General features: G+C 44.2%; 1 protein-coding gene across 4 annotated transcripts; it reads right to left on the bottom strand.

Moving 5' to 3' along the window:
- Positions 1-452: 452 nt before the first annotated feature.
- LOC101063469 (rho GTPase-activating protein 29-like) lies at positions 453-22,993 on the bottom strand. 4 transcript variants are annotated; one of them, XM_011616138.2, is made up of 22 exons: positions 22,815-22,993; positions 21,963-22,325; positions 13,255-13,398; positions 10,265-10,355; positions 10,034-10,106; positions 9,756-9,816; positions 9,053-9,202; positions 8,669-8,733; positions 8,487-8,597; positions 8,140-8,220; positions 7,646-7,813; positions 7,415-7,552; positions 7,117-7,304; positions 5,824-5,993; positions 5,430-5,564; positions 4,954-5,052; positions 4,408-4,571; positions 4,009-4,197; positions 3,756-3,893; positions 3,376-3,608; positions 2,853-3,153; positions 453-2,223 (listed from the first exon to the last, which is right to left on the bottom strand). In XM_011616138.2, the coding sequence occupies exons 2-22, from the start codon at positions 22,231-22,233 to the stop codon at positions 1,117-1,119; spliced, it is 4,077 nt and encodes a 1,358-aa protein (XP_011614440.2). In that variant the 5' UTR covers positions 22,234-22,325; positions 22,815-22,993; the 3' UTR covers positions 453-1,116. The 4 variants fall into 4 exon arrangements, with proteins under 4 accessions (XP_011614440.2, XP_011614442.2, XP_011614441.2 ...); XM_011616140.2 differs by lacking the exons at positions 13,255-13,398; positions 21,963-22,325; positions 22,815-22,993 and adding an exon at positions 11,095-13,228; XM_011616139.2 differs by lacking the exons at positions 13,255-13,398; positions 21,963-22,325; positions 22,815-22,993 and adding an exon at positions 10,814-11,070.
- Positions 22,994-23,376: the final 383 nt, after the last annotated feature.

Here is a 23,376-nt window from a genome sequence, read left to right as displayed (position 1 = left end):
ATAAATCAGACGCAGTCGGACACGGCTGGCAGGGTTGTTTGTGGCTTTTGTGTCACCTGCGTCTGCAACGAGTCACTCCTGTGAGCAGCTCGGCAGGGCGGAGCAGGTCACACAGGTAATTAGGTGAGGAGAATGTGAAGGCTTGACAGCTGCACAAAGGAAGCCGTGCACACAGGCGGCGAAGTATGCGCACGGCGGATGCATCTCAATTTAAAAATAACAGCCGGGCAAGGCTAAACCCCACTGGGCCACAGTTATAATGACTTATTTAAGCTGTCTGAACAAAGACATGATTTTATCAGGATACACTCGGTGGATTTGAGGCAAGATTTCAGTTTAAATGCTCTGAAGATCAGATCTGACCATCAAACCACTTGTTTGAAAGAGCAAAACGAAGCCCGATCCCGGGCTGGTGTGTCTCGCTCAGAGTGTTAAAACAGAAACAACCAACATTTAAAACATGAGGAGAATTTAAAGTACATCTTTAATTTGCAGCCAGTTTGAATGTCCTTTGTCTTTAAGAGTCACTTTATACAATAAGACAAAGTTGATAAGACAATCATGCAGTGCGTATGAATGATATAACAAAGATAGTTTTTACAGAAAGAGATGTACCAATCGCACTATAATGCACTTAAAAACATAAAAATCACAAACTTGTTAAAAACTGAAAAGCTCATACAAAAAGAACTTGTCTGTTCCAGGCGGAACAAAACACGAACATTGACGAACATTGAAGGCATCGTTGCGTTAAGTGCACTGTTTGGTAGAGTCAAATGATTTAAAAACAAATCATTAACGAGGAGGACGAGGAGGGTCCAATTCTGGAGACGGTTGGCGTGGCAACAGCCGCTGACAGCGAATTGAACAGTTCCAACTTGGAATAGCATGGAATAAAAGAACTTTAGCTTGTTCTGAATGATTGGGAGACACTTTGACTTGAACATGTAAAATATAATATATTAGTAGATATAACACTTTCTGGCTTATTTTCACAGGCATATATTTTAACTCCCATGTTGAGGTTGTATAACAAAACCATCTGTTTTATACACTATGGCACAGATACATCAACATTTAAAGATAATCCTTTGATTTTTAATCCTTTGTTTGGTGTCAGACAAAATGCGCCTCTCTCTGTTCAAGCTCCTGCAGCCGCCGCGATCGCAGTCTCTGATAGACGGGTTTAATCTCGCCGGGGCTCAGATCTTCAGGGCTGCTCGGGGGTGGAGACTGGGGTGGCGACATGGTGGAGGAGGTTGAGACCCCGGGGTCGATGGCGCTGTCGGTGGAGTCCTGTGTCTGGAGCCGCGTCTGTGGGGGGCTCGTCAGTGAAGGGGACGGCGAGACGAGCTCGGCCGGTTTAGTGGTGGAGGGAGAGGAGGCGATATTGGTGGGGGAGACGGTGCTGGTGCTGGTCACGGTGGTAGTCCAGGTTGGGAGTGTCTTGGTCCTGCTGGTGGTAGAGGCAGGCGGCTTGTAGAACGTTCCAGGAGGTGGCTGCAGAGTCCTTGGCTGCCTGAGTATTAGTGGAACATCAGAAGAACTTCTGGACTCCTTGAATGAGCCGCTCCCGTTTTCTCCTTTAGTCCAGATGGGCGGGGGCGACGCCGTGTTGGAGCTGGAGCCGATGATGCTGGTGTTCGCGGGAAGCTCATCCGCGGAGTTTAAGATTGGGCTAACAGGAAGAGGCACTGGTGACTTTACTGGTTGTGTTCCACAGCTGGTAGCTGGCAGGTTAGCTACAATCATAGCAGTTCTGGGTGTAATGTCATAGTGCTTGTATTTCTTGTCCCACGTTCTCCGTTGCATCGTCTGTGTGTCAATGAACGGCGTGATGTAGTAGGTGCTGACCCTTGACGAGCCGCCAACGCGAGCCTTTTCCATTTCAGGTGTCTCCTGTATGGTTTCAGAGACGGGGTCCAGCTCCGTGCTGCTGGTGTCGGGATAGCGGCTAATCCTCTCGGCCATCGGCACGGGCGGCATGCTGATTGGCCGAGAACTTTGCCCGGTTCGCTGGGCGCGCAGCTGGACCTTTGATGCCGCACTGATATGGCCGGCACGACTGAACGCTCTCCTCCCATCTCCTCCACTTTGGTTTCCGTCGAGTCTGTCCACATCTGAGACCTCTGTCCTGTTTGTTCCCGGCTGGACCTCTTGGACCTCATTCAGAATGTGTGAGGACGGGATAACAGAAGAATATCTTTTGTACACTTTGGTACTCTGAAAGATGTAAAAAAAAAAAAAGGAAAATATTTATTAAATATCACCAATTTCCTCTTTGTGGTGTAATTATATGGACTATAAATTTTGAATCTGCATTTATATAAGACTGGTTCACTATTCAGCATTAAAGTTCTTCAGATTTAAGATTCCTGGAGACGCTAAAGAACCCTTTAGCAACTTGTCTAAAGCACAGCACAAACAGGTTACAAAGATTTAGCTTTCTCCACAATTTGCAGCTAAATCCCACTAATTCTGCACATTCTTGTAGTTTGAGTTTCATCACTCAACAGTCCCTCGTGCAAGAAGTTAAAACCCCAAATGACCAAAGTCACTTCTTTAGATGTGGAAAGTTTACGATGGCAAGAAAAATCAGTTATCTGATGTTCTCTGTGAAAACTGCAGGAAATGCACCAAATTAGACATTTCAGGAGGGTCACCTTTAAAAATGAATGAAAGAAATCAATCAAACTTCCCTTAAATGTCTAGAATTTTGCTTTTAAACCTGATTAAATAATAGCTAAACACCATAACAGAACCCTGCAGCAGGAATACGAAAACATGACATTGTTCCAACTTTGGGAACATTTTAATCTTCCGCCTAGTCACCCCACTCACTCTAGTCTCACCTCTTTAATGTCCGTCATGGAGGCAGAGTGTCTATTGAGCCTCTGAATCTTCTCCTGGGGCGTGAGCCGGGGGGATGCCTGATCTGGCGCCGCGATGTCAGAGCCAGGCAGGAGCGAGATGTCAAACACTGTTTGAAAGTGGCGCACGAGCAGCTCCACTATCAGGGCCTGGTAGGGGTAGTCCACCAGGGAGGAGAGGGACACCTCAGCGTCTCTCCCTCGTGGTTTGATCAGCGTGGGACCAAAGATAATCCCCAGGTTGCTCGCAGTCATCTTGTTCTCCTCTGCTTGCTCCGTCACTCTGAAGGACGTCCATTAAAGACACTCTTAGTCGAAATGGCGACACTAACGCGCTTTGTCACATTGTCATATACAAATATAAGACCTATTTAAAAATAGTGCTTGTATTTGTTCCTCACTTAAAAGGAAACTATATGTTTCCTTCTGTGTGTTTTGAGGACGCTAGCATATCATTGCAGACAGGGACAGAATGGAATCGTTCCACTGGAGTTCTTGGCGTTACCTGTGCAGGTGCGCTATAAGGAACCGCAGAGTCCTGTAGTTGGCTGAAGGCAGCTGCCGGAGAAAGTCTCGGATCTTCAATATGACTTTGTTGAGCTGGACGTTTGGCCCCAGACTGTCGCCTGCTGGGTTATTTTGAAGTCTAACAGCCTCCTCCACTTTCGCTTGCTGGCACTCCTTGGCCAAGCCGATTAAGTCGTTGTAGCATCGATACAGGATCAGCGGTTCTGGTAACTGTAAATGGGCAGGAGGGGTCAGTCGGAAGTACCAGTAAAAACACACTTTTATTACAAAGATTTGAAGCAGCGCAACACTAAATACCGCAGGACATCTGATTCTGACCTTGCTCAAACTCATAATATTTAAGCACGTAAGACCAACCTGTCTGAGGTAGAGTTTTAGGACGTTGCAGATGTCATGAGGTGAATGGTCTGACAGTTCAACCAAGTCCTTCCCATTTTCAAAGGCTTGGCAAAGCTTCTCCACACGAGATTTGGCGCCATTTACACGATAGATCCCCTAAGATCAAAACACGTCAGGCAAATTTCAGGCCATACGTCGGATAAATCAAAAATCCCAATAGTGGTGGGATACAAGTGAGCTCATTGCATCAATTCCACCGTGTGCGGTTTACCTTGATGTTAAGAGCTCGGCTCTCGATCTCTGATGTGCACTTCTTGATGATAAAAGGGATGCCGTCGGGGCTGTTCCGTACTGCCTGAGCAAAGTCGATCCCAAACAGCTGAAGTCTGCCCTGAAGCTTTTTATGACCACACTGGATCGCCAGTGTCTCCAGACACTTCTTATGGCAGGCCAAGGAGCACTGTTGAAAACAAGAGATGGCGACCATTTGATGCGAGTCCAGCTTTGATTAAACAGCGATTGATAAAGTCTCACAGCCCCCAGTGCACCAACGTCTCAGCAACCATGCTTTTGATACTTATATAACTAAAAACTTGACAGCAAGGTCACTGTTTGCCCCTTTTATCCACTCTAAAGAGTCACAAAACAGTATTTCCCATCTGCTCCGCACCTCTCCGCATTCAGCTCCTTGGAACACCACCAGGCTGTCGCACTCCCTGCACTTCGACGGAGCTCGTAGCTTCCTCAGCTTATGAGTCAAAGCAGCTTTGGACATCTGAGCGTTTCGGAAGGGACCGGGAGAGCTCGCCGTCTCTGTGACCATTTCTGCCAGACCTGAAAAATCAAAGTAGAATTCTAAGATTGACTTTTGTCCTTAAGTTCGTGGCCATTGTGCTCATAACGCGTCACATTTCATCTGAGACAGTATCGACTGTAAGAGTTTGAAAAGCAGATCAGTGCTTGCATACACAATGAGCGGGCCAGCTCACTGTTGATACAGGAAGTGTAAGCTGAAGCCAAAACCAACATGATCTTACACTGTGCAGCTCCAGCGAGCGTAAAAACATTTGATGTAAGCAAAACCACCGAGGAAGGGCTTTTTTTTTTTTTTTTTTTTAAAGATTTTTATATTGCTTCTCCTGTAACCGTCCTCAAACACACACTGGGGAGTGTTACTGCAGCCGGTTATAAAGTCTGAAAAGAAAGCAGCATTTACCATTGTCTGATGGCGATGGAGGCTCCCGCTCATCAAGGTCATCGGCTGAAGACATGGTGCCAGTGGAGGGAGTCCTCGGCAACCGTCGTTTAAAGTCACCTGAGTGTATGCAGCATGCATGAGCGCAACAACAAAAATAGACTCTATCCAGGTCAATCTTCAACTATTTGGAAGATTTTTAGCAATGTTGCCAACAGTTTAACCTCAACGGGGAAGTGTGCAAAGAACTGAGCAGTGTTTGGATCGATGAGGAAGTTAAACCACAGCCTCATTCGACTGCACCCTTGTTGTGACGTTGAATCCAAACCAAAACGTTTCCTCCTCTAGCTTTTTCCATTAATAGCTTACTTCAAATATGTTTAAAAAAAAACATAGATCTGGGCCCAGCTGTACTGTTCCCTCCACTGTTCTCCACTTATTCCCTGAGATTTACCAGAGCGGATTTTTTATTCTAATGTCCTGTTAAATTCCCCTACCTGGGCTGGCGGTAGGGGAGTCCATGGACCTGGATTCACTGCTGTTCTCTGCGCTCTCCGAGTCGCTGCACATCCCACCATGGCTCCCCTGACTCCCAGAGGCCCACGGCCTCGCCGTGGTCTGACCTCTCAGAGCTACAAGACAACATGCAGACCAAAGGTCAAACACACGCAGAAATCATATCCAAAGAATGACTTTGTTTCCCCTTTACTGACACTTTGAGCAACTTTTAGAGACATGCTTGTGATGAGTAACAGAAACACAAGTTAAGCTAACTTGATTTTCGTAACAGAACCATGATTCACACAACCCGATCGCTGAGAGGGAAAAAACAAAAGCTAGAACTTCTAGAAACATTTTATTCTATTCTATTTTGGTTGTGAACAAAAGCACCTTGAATGTCGGCGCTGCTGTTGGACCTCTGCTTGCTGATGGCGGGAGGATGTTGTTGCGGAATGTCCACTCCGTCGCCGCCGAGCACGTCGCAGGAGGTGATGGAAGTCTGTGACAGATTGCCGTGGGAGGAATGTGCGCTGTCCACTGACCTTTTGTTGAACATGAACCTGAGGGAAATAAAGACAGCATTGATATGTGATGAATTCCCCCCCAAAAATGATTTTATTGACTCGGAGCTCGAAATCAGATTGTTGATCATCAGCGGCGATGCGGTCGTAACTTCTCTGGGCGTTGTTAGTTTTGCCTTTACAAAAAAAAACAACTGAAACTTAAGTGTTAAATGACAGTTTGGCAACTGTGTCTCAATTAGTGATCATCATATTTAACAGAATAGATGGCATCAGAGGTTTTTTTCCTACACATAACTTGTGATTCTCTAGTATATTTTAATGTGTTTTATCAACAAGCATTATCTAATATTTAATCTCACTGACTCAATTATCAAAGTGAACGTAAACATGCTTTGGTCCAATATTCCAGAACGTTCTAGTTCTCCCTTCAGTAACCACGACTAGACTGAAAAAAGCCACCAACAAGCGGCTAGAATCACAATAACTTAAGTGGTAGATAAAGATATTTTGCCGTTTTTTAACATCTGTGTTTTATAAATCCCACACTGATCCTTGTTATCAATGCTTATTTTGTTGTGCTTGAAGGCGAAGAATGTGTGTGTCCTCACATGGGTACCACATCCTCATTTTACTAGCAAAGTGACTAGTTGGGATGGTGAGGGTTTTGGCTATGAGTGTCCCTGCAAAAGTAGAAATGCGAGGATGTGTGTGTGTGTGTGTGTGTGTGTAGGAAGCTGCTTCTGACAGTGCTCTCACAATCTCAGAAGAGTTTCATGGAGAGCAGAAATCTCACGCTCACAATCTCCCCTGCTGCACTCAGTCTGTGCTACAGATATTTCCTGAGGAAGGGCAACAAATTCAACACGTATTCTGTCTCTCCTTGTTTCTCTCCCTCTCTGGCTTCCTCCCACTCTGACTCACTGTTCCCCTTTACTGAAAGACAAACTGTTCTTGACTGACTTCTTAAAAATGTTGGGAATTAACCCGGGAAAAAGTGAAACCCAACTCGAACCTGAGGCGGACTCATTATAAGGGCTATGTGAACTGTGTTAAAACAACAGGATGCCAAATGGAGGGCCGCGTGCGGATTTTGAACGCCAATCGCCACCGTAACACTGGACACAAATGTGTTGCCGAGAGTAAACACGAAGCCTGGTACCTGGTGTTGTCAGTGGCGGTGGAATCCGAGTGCAAAGGCTCTTTGTGTAGATCTTTTGGCAGGTTCCGGACAAAATCGGCATAGCATTCACCGGGTTCGTACAACTTGGCGGTGTCAGTAAGGGTCTGGTAGTGAGTGAGGAGTGAAACAGCTTGAGTCTGCTGCATCTGAAACCAGTTCACCGTCGCCTAAAACAAACAAATCAGAAAAAGACGATCGGGTTGTTGTCACTGTCCTCAACGTTTGGCCTCATTTCCTTGAACTGATTGCTAACGGCTAATGTGCGTTAATGACTCACAGCCTTGAGTGTGAGGTCGCACTGAAAGACCGTCTTCCGGATCTGTGCGAGGATGGTGCTCTTGGCGTTGGCCAGATCCATCTTCCTGACGCCTGCGTCAGCCAGGCAGCTCTGGTACTGCTCCTCGGCTTCCTCTGCCTGTCCAAAGCAACAGACACCCACAACTGTGTGAGGTATGGATGAAAAATCTGCGCTGCTACTCCTTACATGAACAAGCACAGCAGCACCCACCTTCTGGAGAGCTTCCTCCTCCAGCCTCCTCTTCTTCTCCAGCTGTTTGTTGACTGCATTAGACTGCTCCTCCAGGGAGCGGTTGGTAGATGACTGCGCCTTCTCATACTCTTCTCTCCTCAGCGACTTCAGCGCTCGTGCTTTCCGCAAGGCTGCTTCTGCTTCTTGCTGCCAAAACCCAAAATCAAAGCAGAATCGCCCACGTGGTTAAAATATGCAGATTGACAACAGCATTTTAGTGGTTGATTGACCTTTTACACAAGGTCGCGTGCAAATGTGCAGAGGCAATTTAAAAAAAATAAGGTAAATCCATTAAGAACACATTTTGTTTCCGTCTTATGACTTTTCACTGTAATTTGACCTCAAGTGATTGCTAACATGTCTACAAGAACAGTAACATTTACTGTGGAATGCTGCCTTTTCTGGGGCGGACAGCATTCCTTCACAGTGTTTGTATGGAATAATATAGATCACTAACTGGACTGGTAGCATACCATTTTCTTTTGCTCCTTCTGCCACTGCTCCTTGATGTCTTTCCTCAACTTGTCGAGTTCATTCTTACGGACCAGCAGCGGCTTGAAGGACAAAAAAAAAACATCAAATATGAGCAGAGACGTAATTAATGTTGTTGCCGGTGCGCTTAAAGATGCAAAAGGGACGCAGCTGGAACAGTTTGCATCTGCCTTTAGTAAAAGTCACGCTAATCCACTGTACCCTTCGGTACACACCCTCCTTTTCTTCATTGACAGCCATTGACCAAATTGCTGAAATGTATCCAACTTGAGGTTGGCTTAACTGGTTTGAAGTGAAATCAGGTTAAATGCACGTGTCTCTCTCTCACCTGCATGAATTTGTTTGTTTGGAGAGCCGTGGCGGTCTGAATGAGAAGCTGCCTGTACTCCGCCTCATTCTTGAAGGTGGAATTGTAGATGTCACTGAATGGCATGTAATCCTTAAGGAAACAAAACGATACTTTCAGTAACAGCTTCATACAAACTTCATACAGAAAGGCTGCTATCGTACCCGTTGACTGGCGATAATTTTGGAAGACTCGGCCATTTTTGCATAATATTTGGCATATTCAATATCTGAAAGAAAAAATAATATTGTTACCTCGCAATTTATAATAAAATTGTAATATATTTGACCTGATAATACGAACTCCTGACAATATATTAGGCACATCTTTTATTAGTACAAAATAAATAACTAAAAATCTAGTTACTATAGTATCAAGTCACACTTAGAAAGCAATAATAACAATAATAACAATAATAATAGTTGTTTTAAGCTGTAAACAGGGTGCACACAGTATGTTACACCAAAATTACGCTACTTTAAGTGTAATGATCATCGATATGATCATTTTATTCATAAACATACATCAATCCTTTCTTCTGCTCTTACCCATTGCCAGTCGTTTCTCCATCCAGGACAGGAGGTCTTTGAGATACCTAGACCAGGCCTTGGCGTAGAGTAGAGCCGACTCCACCCCGCTGTCATTCTTCAGCAGGGTCAAGTCAACTTCTTCCTCCCGTGACAACGGCACCTCTGGGCCTGAGGAGGAGACACAAGTGAATCCAATCGCGTGGTTCAAACCGCAACCGTTGGATAAAAGCAGATTAAATTCTACTATCCCAACAGATGTGTGTGGGAGGGAAATAAAAAAAAAATACACAGAGGTTAAAGTTGACTGTGTGGGACGATATGAAAGAGCTGGGAATCTGCTAAAATAGTCCAACAGAGTTACTTTTTTTATTTACTGCTGCGATGCCCCTCTCCAGGCCACCCTAATCAGATTTAATAGAAACCTCATAGGTTTCCCATCCCACATGGAAATACTCCTAAACTGGCAAAGAATGTCAGATATGTAGACAGTGAGTGGTGAAACTAGCAACTTGTATGAAAAAAGCAGCAGAAATAACAGGGGTGGAAACTGAGGTTTCAAGGCGGGTCTACGTCAGGCATTCACGAGTCCAGGAGCCTAAATCACACGGCTCACAAGCTGGCCGCACACAGCCACCAAACGCTTTAACTAATAGGTCGGATTTTCCAACATTTATGTCACACCTCGCTCAGAGGTACAGAAACCGAGGAGAAAATCTCTTACCGTCAAAGACAGATTTATCTGTAACGCAGCCCTCAGGGTCCGCGGAGAGGTTGTCAAAAGACTGCGAAAAAAGACATTTAAGATTAGAACGCGGGACCAACAGACATACAATTAAAGTCAGACATCAGAGGCAGTCGGAGCTGTGGGACCTCAATTAGGTACAAAAAGCAAGTGTCTGAGGCTTCTTTAATGTGGAGGCGTAGTAATATCTTGCTTTGAGTTTGCTCTTTTGAAAACTGCTGCGTTTGACAGCGCAGCTTTGAAAGAACAGAGCTCACCCTGCTTCTCCTGGCCTGGGAGGTCCCCAACCCTGAGCCGCTGTCCACATCTCCCATAAGGAAGTCAGAAACTCTGGGAGACAAATGTCCAGATGTCAGATTTTAACAGATACAGCTGATACAGAGATGCAAGAAAATGTGTTCACAAGGGTCAGACAGCTGAAATCTACTCTTTTCTTCACTAGAGCAATGCTAACCTGCGTTGAAAATGACCACAAATATAATACTCACACATTGCCGAATGTGAATGCCAAAATGTCAATGGATGTGTGTATCTCGCCAAATATAGCTTTTATGCTTTCTGGGGTCACTTCCTTAATGCCTGTGGAAAGCGATAAAACACAATAATATAAGCCAAAATTGTACCACAATCAGTCTATCAATCAACAAATGTGTTTTACATGGTGGCAACAGGACTGCTTAACTACTGATAAGACTGAAATAAGGGAAGAAAATGCCAGCTGAATGTGAAAAATCACACTTGTGCTGCAGCCATTTAGTGATAGGTGACAAAATTACATGTTTGGGGTGGTTTAGCACATGCCCGAGTGTTACAGTTGTGTAACGTGAGTGTTTCCATCTCAGTGACAGACAGACAAACGGTCATACCGCCTTAAAAAGGGTTGAAGACCAGGTCATTCACACATCTTAAACACAACGTTAAAGACAGAAGCCGTATGACACCAACGGTCTTCATATAGCTCCCAGAACGGATCGCCGATCTGTCTCCCGTTATTCCAAAGAGTTGCAGTCCCAGCAGACGTATTCCAAGTTACTCACAGAAATACGTCAACCGCCTTTTTTTCTAATTACGTGCTCCAAACCAGGTTTCGGGTAAATATCCTGCGATTGTAGAGCTCTAACAACTCAACATGTGCGGATCTTCCCTCTTCAGGCATCTGTTCATGCAGCATGAAAACATTTGCAGAAAAGCAAAGAGGAACCGAAGAAACAGGCAGAAAAGTGTGACGAAGCCGTGTGAGTGTTTCCTGTCAAGCAAGACAGGAAACACTCACACAGCTTGAGCTCTGTGACACTGAAACGCTCCAGTCATGGCTTACCTTTTCTCTTGCAAGCCCGGGACCACAAAACATCTCAACTCAATGCTGGGGACTGAACGGTTCCTGTCTGATTTTTTTTCTGCGTCCATTTTCCTTTCATCACAGCAAATTCCATGAATCTGGTTGTTTTCCCAAGAATAAATCCCCAATCAGTGCTCAAGCAAGAACCCATCAAGGAATCACGGCCTCCTGGATGGCAGACACAGCCACATGTTCCAGGGAGACCCTCGAGGACGCCAGCATAAAGGAGGCCCAGCAGTGCAAGCCTGCCTCTGAACACCTCCCTGGTCTTTAATGTGAACGTACAACACTGCACTGACTTCTTCCTCAGGACATCCTGTGGGTCTCTAACAATGATTGCAGGGGTCTGCCCCCCCTTGTCACTACTGAAATATGGAAACGGCATCGTTCAAATAGTGGAGCCATTGTTTTCTCACAGATGAGGTGGAACTGGGACACAAAAAGACTCTTCTGCCAAGACACGGATAATATTCCTACAGTTTTATGGTGACAGTTTGGGGTCAGTAAACAAACAAACATGGATTCCTTCAACTGAAATACGGGACAGCAACACGCCGATGACACACATGTACGAGATGGATTGCAGAACACAGACTTGCTGGCAGCTGTCGACATCGTCCCTGGGCGATGGGGACGTGGAACGGGGAAAGAATTTCAATAAGTTGTGGCGGGTGACACTTTTATTGCAGTGCCCTGCAGTTTTCCAGGAGGAGGAGGGCAAAATGAGCACTTTCTACGTGAGCGGGACCGAGAAGCCTCGTCGGGGCCTAGTTTGAGACGGTGAAGAGGCAGCAGAAAGAAACAGAACAAGCAACAGACAAAAGGCAAATCTAAGCTGGAACAACAAAAGCCTTCACTGCCGAACATACGACAATTGCGGGTTTCTAACCGTTTGCATGGAGTCCTTCTCCTCCTTGAAATAATACGAAGAGAAGTGCTAGTGTTTAACATCTACTTGTAAATGTTGGGAACTGGTTAGACTGCTATGTGTTTGCAGAGGGAGGGAGCGACGCATGGGTTACTTTTTTGTACTAATAAATTCTGGATGTTGTCCAACTGCCCCGGGCTTCACAGGACGAGGACAAACCAACCGAAGTGGCGCAGACGAAGGTGGCCTCGTACCATCTCTGATCCACGCCCGCCACTAACCCCTGTGGTCAGCAGCGACGGCCCAGTCTGAGCCACCTGATGTCAGGCGCCCCCTTGTGGCCGGGCAGAGTTTAATGCAATTACAGCAGAGCTGAACAAGTCATGCTTTTAAATTACGCAATAACTGAACGCCGCCACAGTCAACAACATCTGCATTCCGGAATAATCTCGTCAAGACATTTTCAAAATACCTGGAAATCCATATTGGTACCATGGAGACACATCTGATCATTATCTTAAATGTGATGTTGGTGCTCGGATGGTGGAAGATCCTCCAAAATGGGTACCTTATCATTTAAAACTCAGGGTGCCACAGTCATTAAGAGCATATTTGCAGATCTGTCGTTAAACCTTTGACAGCAACAGAGAACAGTAAAACCTTCTGAATATTTAAAAAGGTCAAAACTCTCCTGCTTTGCATAGTGGGAGTTCTTTAAGTGCCGTGCCAGAATGCAGCAGCCAGTTCTGTCATTTAACTTCCAACAATGGCAATAAAGCCCGACTAAAACTGGCTCTTGTCTCTTTCACAGTCTAAACACTGCAAGAGCTTTACTCAGTTACCTATAGACGCACAGATGTCTTCTGAAAACATTCTTAAGAATCAGGTGACACTTGAGGCGCACGCATGGGCTGTCAAACAAACGCACACGCCGCTCAAGACAGGCCGAGTGCCCGACTGACAGGGAGCCCACAACACGTCTTCCACAGCCACAAAGAAAAGGAATGAAAATTACAGAACAGAATCTTGTGAAAGAATACCCCTGTGAGAGGTCGTGCTTCCGGGAGCGATGGGAAATATGCTGAAAAAGGAATGAAAACATCGTGTGACCTTTAAAACCAGACATAACTGAACGGAACCACAGAATTTTGGGCACAATAACTCCAACGCCGCCACTACGGCCGCTAAAAAAATAGAACTCAAACCAACGTTGATAGGCTGTGAATGGACTTAAAGATGCTTAGTGATACTGGCGACCCTCTTTCACTGACCTTTGACCTTGGAAATGACTGCACCAGCTGCTCCCAGGATGTCCACAGAGTTGAGAGTCTGGTGTTTTCCAATGATGGCTTTAAGGACGCGAAGCAATTCTGCCAAACGTTCTTGCACCAGCGGGAGAAGGTTTTGCAGATTGTCTGTAAAAGAAGACGCACGAGTTGGTGAATCAAACCATCAACACGCATCAGTCAAATTCAGGAACAATGAATCACATTCTGATCTACAGATTGGCCTGTGGCAAACGTATTTCTGGAATTCCTTTTGGTGTCTGACGTGACACAGATGGTTTAATGTTGTGTCTACATGTACAGTTGCCCCCCCCCCAGGCCAGGTGAAGTCAGCTGTGGGGGAGTGAGAGTAGCGGAGTTGGTGGTTGCACCATGTCTATCGAGAAACTCGCTTCGTTTCCTCCCGTCACACGGTGTCAGAACACACCGGAAGAGGTCTGGGCTCGGCTCTTTCTTAGCGCGTGCGTCTCAGACAAGTGCTAATGAGGAACGCCAGAATCCCGATGGGGTTATTCAGCGTTCATTCTCGAGGCACACCCAGTATTCTTCAGAGTTGGTATTCTTAACCCAAAAGCCAGATATACATTAAATGAAACGGACACCTTGTGTGCACGCATTTTTGATTTTGTCTTGTTTTTGTTGTGTATTTAAACTTTAATAATCACTATCCTTTTGAAGGAACACCTTAATCACACTCCAGTATGCAGCTGAGGCCAGTCTCCTCAGCTTAACTGGGATAAGGGGCTTGCTCAACGAACCAAAGTGGCAATAATAAATCGCTTTTTCTATCAATTCCATTTTGTGAACAGACTAAATGTAAAGAACACAAAGTAAAAACACCATTTATACCAAGTACAGATAAGATCTATGAAGGGAAAAATGTACAGAATGCATTCAGATAACATCTCTGGCTCTATTTTAACCCAGCAGATGTCAGTCATTCTGTGATGAATGGCATGTTATTTCCACCAAACAAAGGCTACAGTTAACAAACCTTCAGTGTAATTCTATGTGCATGTATCAGCTGTACTAAACTGGAATCCAGCATACCATCTGCATGTATTAGTATTTGTACATTTATTAGCTAACATGCCGTATAAAGAAAATTTGTCTCCTGTTCTGTTGCCGGCTGATCAAAAGATACTCTGAAAGCTGGCACTAGACAAGAAGTGAGCTCATGTCTTGTTTCAGAAGAAGCAAAGCCCACTGGCTGGAAACAGAAAAGTCATCTGCTTCCCCATCAAGGTTGATCCTGCAGCAGCTAGCTACAAGCAGTGACTCACTATAAGCATTGACACAAATTGCAGAGGGTGTGAAAATAACTGTGTTGGAAAACTGACTCCTGCCCAATTCAAATACACTCAGACACACACCGACGGCAGCACAACATCAGACAGGAGGCGTAATCCACACGTGAAGCTTAAGCCTGGACCATCTGTGGCAGTATTTCACAAGATTGACAAACACAATGCACAAATATGGATTTCAACAATAATACATCTGATTATTCAGTGGGGGAAAAAAGACTCAAGTATTTTCAGACATAGTGGCACTTTAAGAATCAGAATTTTGCTCCCGTAGGACTGATTGCCCTACGGCAAAAGATTCCTGCCCCTGAATTACTCTCTTCAAAAGGTCCCTCCTACCCCGTCTACACTGACAATTGCCTCTCATTAGAACCCCTCCCCTTCTTTGGAAACTCCCTGGGATGTCCTTGGTTAACTGGATGGTGTCTGGAAAGTTTCTTATCAGTCAAAAAACACATTATTGCCTTAATCCGACAATAACTGGACGACTGAAGTGCATGTAAACGTGTTAGTTTGACTTATATTGGAGGCCTCCTTATCCGACATGCAGATAATGCGATGGGAAATTGATATGCTCTGGCATGAATACACCTTAATCAGAGTTAAACTAGATAACACATGTGGTGTGCTTGTTCCACAACCCCCCACCCCCCACCACACACACACACACACACACACACACACACACTTGTGAACTGAAACATCCAGTCGCAGCACGCACAATAAGTAAAATTTACATTACATACAAGATGAACAAGGCTGTAGTTTTGTGAAGGGAGACATTTTCCCGTCCGTTGTTCAATATTTGGGGTGAAATTTGCATATTTGAACAGTAGCAAAGCTGAATTTTGAGCCCATCTGTTCCCGAGGCTGAAACCATGTGGGGCATTATGAAAAGGGCGGTAGCTGGCTGTTGATTGTGTTTATTCTCACCCACTGCCAACTGTTAAAGATGTTCTAAAGCACAGAGATAAACACTGTAATGGAGTGGCAAACAAATATAGCTAACAAGGAAAAACCCAGAAAATGTTGTTCGTAGTAATTTAAGAAAAAATGGGTTTTTTTGGTTATTTTAAAGAAAACAACCACTTCCTCGTGTGTCAGTACAGTAGTGTGTGTGTGCAATTAGGCTACTCACAATGAAGCCATGACCCTAAACGCTCACATTAAACTATTCCCAAACAATAAATTCAGAATTGGGAATGATATCAACCAGACAAGGTCAAATTCTGTGCGACAGCTCACACTGATCGTCAGCATTGTTGCCCTCTAAATGAGATAGTTAGAGCAGATCTGTTTTGTCACAACAACGGCCTCCAAAAACACTAAATTTGCCACCAATTGCAGGGGCCATGCCACTGTTTTGCTAGAGATAACAGCACTGAGGGATTGAGCTGGGCTGTATTGTTTAAGAGCTGCCTCTCTGCATATGTCAAAGAAGCTCAAAGCTTTTTTTGATGGAATGTGGTGGTGGTTCATGCTCAGTTTACTCATTTATTCCTTCAAGCTCAAGAGCTATCTCCTGTTTGGGTATACGTTATCTGCTGCGTCTTCATATAGAACAACAATGCATTTTCTGACACTGAAAGGATGTAGGATGTATTTGATGTAGCTTCTAACACTAAAAGAATCACAAACTGTTCCCAGCGTAATGATAGGTGGGTGTAATACTTGTTTTTACCCAACAACAAAAAAAGATTGTTCTTCCAGCGCACGTTTGACACAGATGACAAATCTGAAACCTGACAATTCCCTTTTTGACTAACAGCTCTAAAAACAAGGGGCACTCCTATCAAACGGCGCTCAAACCGTGACTTCTTTTCAAGTGTTGACAGTATGAATAAAGTTTTCTTTACTCCACAGCTGAAATAAGCATGTGTGCACTAAAAGAGCAGATGCTATTATAGGCCATTTGTCATTGCGCTTTCACTTTTGTTCTCAGTCTTCATGTCAAAAGACACAGATGATTTGACCAAATGAATATAAATGGCTCAGACTTTTCCCACACTAACCCATTTGTCTACTGTCAAGTGGAACGCTAACAGCGTTGCTATCATTTTCACTTTTCTTAGCTAAAATATAGCTAAAGATACACAGTGTAATGTTGAACGCGTCACTATTATAGACGTTTAAGTCACTTTAACACAATACAGGATCAAAACTATTTGCATTTTAATTAATGTCTCCTGGTATATTCGTGTGTGTGTGTGCCTTTGTGTGTGCGGGGGGGATCCTATTGTCTCCAACAAAGCTCACGGTGTCAAACGATGCAGAGGCAGACCAATCTAATCCGAACCTTCAGGTTGCCTGACAAAGGTTACAGCCCCAGCTCTCCCCCCGCTGATAACAACAGCAATCAAGTGGCCTGTCTGGACACGCGATGTGCTTGACATGAATCAAGGCTCGGCAGCCCTAGTGTCACAATTCTTCTTGGGAAACAGCTCCAGGGCTTTAGGGAAGCGGACTGAAAGGCCACGTATCTTAATCAGCATCCCTCCCACCTCCTCTGTGCGTCTTTGAGGAGCGAGGCCGACGGATTTATGCGGATGACTTTCAGGCTTTTTTAAATACGGTATAAGTCTACCTCATTCCAGACCACTGACGCGCTGCTCTGTGAGTCACCCAAAATATTTTCCTCCAAGTATAAAACCTGCTTTTTTCATACCTGGAATAACACAACAAGTCCACAGAGGAACCACAAGGTCACAAATCACGTTTTTTTTTTTTTTTTGCTGAATCAGCCTCTGCTGGTATTACTGAACTTCCTGGAACCTGATGTGTGACAGGTGGATTTGTTTGGTCAGGATCCCATCTCCAAACACTACCCCCCCCCCATCCAAACAAATGCAGCATTGCTGGGTGCCTCGCTGTCTTTCCCAGGCCTTGTTTGGAGACGGGACGGCCCCAGACATCACACAGACGGTAAACAGCGGACGCTGCATAAACAGCTACCTGCTCCATTAGCGAGCTGCACTCTCTGAGGTCTTGAGCAAGTAATTCCGAGATGTTTCTGCACGTTTTGCACAAGCAGGTGCACACTGACCCGAAACAGTAGAAACAGGAAACTAAAGAGTGCAGATCAAACCACTCGCAAACCACCAAGAAACTAAATCACCTTGTTTGAGCTCTGGTTGAAGAGTTAGAATTGTTAGCACAGTTACAGAATACTTTTTTGGAGTGTGTGTGTCCTATACAAATAGGCCAGAATTCTGTGATATCCAAATTATTATCATGCCAATAAAAACAAGCATTTGGCATTTGAGCACTTACTGAATAATACACAGCTTTTTGAAAAATGAAAGGCTAGTATTTCACCCACACTTCTGAGATGTATCCTGGGAATCCTTAACCTTGAGCGGTTGTAAGTGCAACATTTTGCTAGTGACTCACCTAAATGTGGGCTGTAGTGGAGACAGGAGCATTGTGCAAGAGAGATGACTAACAATTTCAAATGTGTGAAACAGGAGACTCAAGGAACCGCTGGGCGAGCCCGATTGTTCAAAGCTGAGAAAACATTAGTGATTCCTGTTGCTCTGAATTAAAAAACTCTTCTATCTTTCTCTCTCTTCCCACACACCTTATCCAGGCCTGATCCACTCAGGCTGTTAATTTCAGCAGGTCCATCCCATTGCCCGTGGTGAAGTCCCCCTGCCAGTGGGAGCCAAGCCGCCCCTCACCACGACCAATCTCCTACACAAACATCCAGAGCCCATAACCATAAATCCCACCCCAGGAAACACAGCCCAACCACAGGCTTGCACAAAAACATCCCTCAGCATCACAGGGAAAGTTACTGCCCAACAAATCTCTCCTTTCTTCCTCATAAGAGCAGTGAGCTATTAAACAATTATGTGCTTGAGCTCGGGTTCTTTCTCAATTGGAGGCGCCAGCAGCAAGCGGCCACTTCACTCGGGGTATGGGCACTTATGTAAGATGAGGGGATATTTGTGGAAGCCCTGAGAGGGACGGTTTTCTAAGAATGGTAGTGTTGCCTATAGCAGCTAAACTAAATTTCCAGCTAACGAGAATGTGAAAAAAACAAAACTGTCTTGTCGGACAGGTAAAAACTCCCAAATTTCAGATCAATACTTATTGAAATTGTCATCTTCTGGACAGTCCATGATACAACCAACTTTCAGCCCAATGCTTCAGTTGGAAAATAGTCCGACTATTTCATACATTTTTATCAAATGTGTCAGAGTCTCTCCGCTTCTGATAAGAGGTGAGGACCAAAAATGCAAATGACAGAGCAATGTAGTTCAACTGGAATTCAGACCCTTCATACGGAGATAGCAAGAGTTAAGAAGGGCAGATTCAGAAGCGAACAATGACGTCCTGTTCAGATATGTTGCGCCTCGTTCAAAGACGTCTGAAGTACCATCCTACGCGGCTTCGTGAGCTCCCATACCATAACTGCACGCAATATATATTTCAGAGTTGGTTATCAGCTTTAAAACAACATCCCTCTCAACTCGTCTGCAAAATGTTTGTTCTTCCAGAAACAGGAATTGTGGAAAAGCTGAGACGAGGCACTTCTGTTTCTTTTTTTCACCCAAGGCTAACTCACTAAAATGAAAAACGCAACCTCCATCAGAGAAAAAGTATTCTACACACACATACAGGAATTTTACGGAAATTACTGATGATTTTATATTGAGAAATATATGCATGCATGAGGTCACATGAGGACATACGATTAGGAATCTAAAATTCCAGTCCCAACACCATCTTCATGTAGCTAAAAGGCTAAGCTAGTGGCCATGCTGATGACTAGCACTGAATAGAAAATAGCAAAGATTAGGCCAAAAAAGAGGGAAAATACTGATATCAGGAGATTTTCTATATCCCTCCACATGAGTGGAGAAAACAGCTCAAACTCTCCACTCCTCCTGAGATCCTCTACAGTCAATATAAGAAAAAGGGAGATTTTAAACTATGTTTTGAAGGCCACCAATTTCACAAAACACACATTCCTAAACAGTTCTGGGGCAAACCGCACTTTGTCTGGCTTCATCACATGATGTTTAGAGGAGTTATGTTGCAGTTTTGCCCTGAAAAAGCATAGTAAAAACAGAAGTGGTAGAAGGCTGCGAAAACATGAGCTTGTGCAACAGCAGCATTTGGTACAATGACTCTTGAAAGAATTGAACCAGCAACCTATGCCTTTAAATATACCGGTATTTTTAATTTGTTCCACAGCCTAAGACACATTGCTCAAGTTACTATAGAATTGCCAGTTTGCGCAAAGTTTAGATGTTGAAACTAAAGGCAACGCTGACTTGCATTTCCTTGTGCATTGTTATTGTTATTTATGACCACAAAAACCAAGATGGATTATTTTTAAGCGCTTTTCAGTCAATCCTCACACCTACCGGTTGGGCTATTGAAGGCACTACAGCTACAAGTGAACATTTGTTCTAAAGGAATGTAGAGTATGCAGGCGAGTGGGGGGATGGGAGGGGGGTCAGCAGCCCAACTGTGTTGGGAGGACTCCTTTTCATCCCGATTAAAAGCATTAACCAAACTGTCTTCACCAAGGGCAGCTTGACTTGGATAAATGATAACAATGAAAATGTTCTGAATTTTATCAGATACAAATTTACATATAAAACGCTGAAACTACTGTACAATCACGGGTTTTACATTACACAACATACAGAAAGTGACATAAATGTGTTGGGTTTGAGGCATTAATGTTGGTTTCAAAAAATATTCACGTTGACGAAATGCTATTAAGGTAACACAACTTGGAATTGATGTTACTGTTAACAAATGAAGTCAAAGTACGCCTGGACAGAGTGGTAAGCTAAAGTTGTGGATAAAGAGGAATATTTTTTAGTCAAACAAGCCTAACATACTCTAACAGCGGGATCGCTGTTGAGAAATCATTCTTGCAAGCACATGGACACAGGGATCAGTTCAAATGTGTAAATCTATACCACAGCCTGACCCCTGGGGAGTCTTTAAGTGTGAAGCTGTGGGTGTGCAAAAGCAGTCAGTTAGCAAGCATGTTTACTGTCAGTGTTGGACTCCCCTCGTGGGTTACTAACAGCTTAAAAGCAGTGAGCATGCTGCGTGCACCTCCAGGAAAAGCTCTACAGGTGCTTAGAGGCGACAAATAAACGATTACGAGCTCTATCCTATCAAGACATTTAGTCAATAATATAGGCGTCAGTTTCATACAATACTCCTGTCAGACCTCCACAAATATAAAAGAAAAACAAGAGCTAGCATGTGCCTCAATAACCTCCTCCCATCTTTGTGCCTTCCACCTTCAAAAACAAGGAGGGCTGCCACCACTAAGGCAGGCACACGGCAAAAGTGAAACAGAGAGACTCTGGTTCAAGTTCCAGGTGCTGGCACATATCTGGAGTACTGCTGACGTGCCCATGAGCAAGGTACACAACCCCTAAGTGCTCAGGACGATTTCATTGCAATAGTCAAACAGTTCTTGCCAACTCCAATGAATTTTCACTTTAAACTTCTTAAGGAGGTCCTTCAATAACACCAATACTGTGGCATCAAAAAATATATATTAAACTCAGCTAATTCAGATCATATTCTATTCATGCTTTAGCATTCATAATAAAAAATGACTGTAGTGGACGGGGAATAACAGGATGGACTGAGATGTTCCCCGAGAACACTGGAACCACAGTGCCCGAGAAAGAAAAACAAATCCCCCGGAACCAAAAAACGGAAAATTGCTGAATGATGTTACGGAGCCATATGGAAATGATTGCTTACTGGGTAGCAGATAACCCAAATGTTTTTGCAACGGCTCAGAGCACCACTCGGCGTGAAGCTGGCCAAGGCTCACTCACAGGGGCCTCACTCCTCCAGCCAGAGGAATGGCTAAACAACTCACTCCCACTGCCAGGCCTGCAGCTGGACCTCAGCACATCCAAGTGGACAGCGAGTGTGACCTCGTAGCAGCAGGAGAAGCAGTGTTTTTATGGACTGGATCAAACTCAACAAAAAAAAAAAAAAAAAAGGTCTAACACACCGTTTGGTTACACTGCGATTGTGTGTGCAAACAAAAAAAAAAGGTCAGAAAAACGGAAAGTATATCTGTATGACAATGTGTCCTAGAGCTGTGTGGCTATCTGGACTCAGTAATCCAGGTGACACCCCTCAGATGATTCTGGCCCTCATGACACCTTTATTCTAGCTTTGTTGAATTTATTTACAAAACACAAGCCACACCAATGAGACTTCTCTCTACTTTTCTTTCTGCCAACATCTGAATGCAACAATGCTCCCAAAACGTATATAATAATGATATTTAGTTGGTGCCACTTGTTTTCCATTTCCCTCCAAGGATTTCAATAAGTAAATAGATTTCTCCACTAGACTGACCTCCAACACTTCTGAATTTTAACTCACCTTTACGGTTGAAAACTTCCTTGAGCTTTAGCAACACATCAGCAAACCACCGCACGTCACTGACCAACTGCATTACATACTCCGGGTCCATTCCTGGTGCCCCTGCCAGGTGGGACGTTAGACCCATGGTACTCAGTGAACTGAGGTTCTTGGAGCTGCAGCCGATATTCCAGGACTTGACGGATCCTGATGACAGGGATCCGGTGTGAGGCTTAGAGAGGTGTTTTGGCAGAGCTTTACTCCCAGCACCGCTGCTGCTCTTCCGGAGCATCCCAGCGGCAAGTGCTGCTGCCTTTTACAGGGGCAACAGCAGGGCAGATAGCTAGCCCCTTGTTTTACCAGGCTGTGCTCGACTCAGGATGGCTGGAAAGAGAAAGAAGGCAGAAGATCAGGAGCATGCTTAGCAGCAAAATACACAGACAAAAACAACAAGAAAGAAACAAACCAGGAGAAAAGTAGACCAGTTAAAAATAGACTGAAGGACGCGCTGCTGTTAAATTTTTCCAGATGTTTGGATTTATTTGCCCACTTCGAGTTGATCTCGGGTTAAAGTTGGTCAACACTTTGTGGCCGATATAGAGATCTAATCCGTGGAGCAGTGCGTGTGGTAACATCAACGCCGAAGATCAAGGTAACGAACATGAAAGCTTTTAAAAGGTAAAAGCCTTTGACCTTTGATGATCAATGTTTTTAAATGATAAAAGCGATTGATTCAATTCATGGACCAGTCAAATACTAAAATGACACTATAACAGTAAAATGAGGCTGGTAGCCCGGTTAAAAAAAACTGTGCCGGGTTGTTAACTAACGTTACGAAAAGAATATTCATACATACGCGCTGTTTAAACATACCTGTTGGGTAGTTTTTGGACATTATTGCCGCGGTGTCGAAATAAAACTTCTATTCTTGGATTAAAGAAGAGATCCTTAAGACTAAACTTTACAATTGGCGAAAGCGTCCGCTTTTACGCTCACTGTACATCGACAAGTAGCCTACAATCAACAGCTCCGGAGTCAATTGTAATTTACGTGTGGGTTTGTCACATGAGGTCATACGCGCGTTGTGATTGGTCATATGTTTTGGAGCTGTGATGCCTTCAGGAACAAAAGGACGTTTCCCTACTCTTGAAGTTTACTACTTTGTTTACGTTAATTTAGGACGTGTGGCAATATATTAGTGCATATGTGATGACTATACTTATCCTGAGCCTTTAATGAGGCCTATTTTTTACTGTTAGTTCGTGCAAGACACAATATACAAACTTTAAATGACCCGAATAGTACCGAGGTTAAATATTCGAATGTTATTTGTGCCTTAAACGTATTGAACGTGGCTACAGTCTATTAATGTGCCACGTAAAAAGAGCGGGGTAATTTTGTCTATTTACAAAAAGTACAACCTGTATTTTAACTA

This window comes from Takifugu rubripes, chromosome 22, assembly GCF_901000725.2.
Source record: "Takifugu rubripes chromosome 22, fTakRub1.2, whole genome shotgun sequence".
Classification (NCBI taxonomy): Eukaryota; Metazoa; Chordata; class Actinopteri; order Tetraodontiformes; family Tetraodontidae; genus Takifugu; species Takifugu rubripes.
The sequence above is the reverse complement of the archived record's forward strand: the minus strand, read 5'-3'. Positions and strand labels throughout refer to the sequence as shown.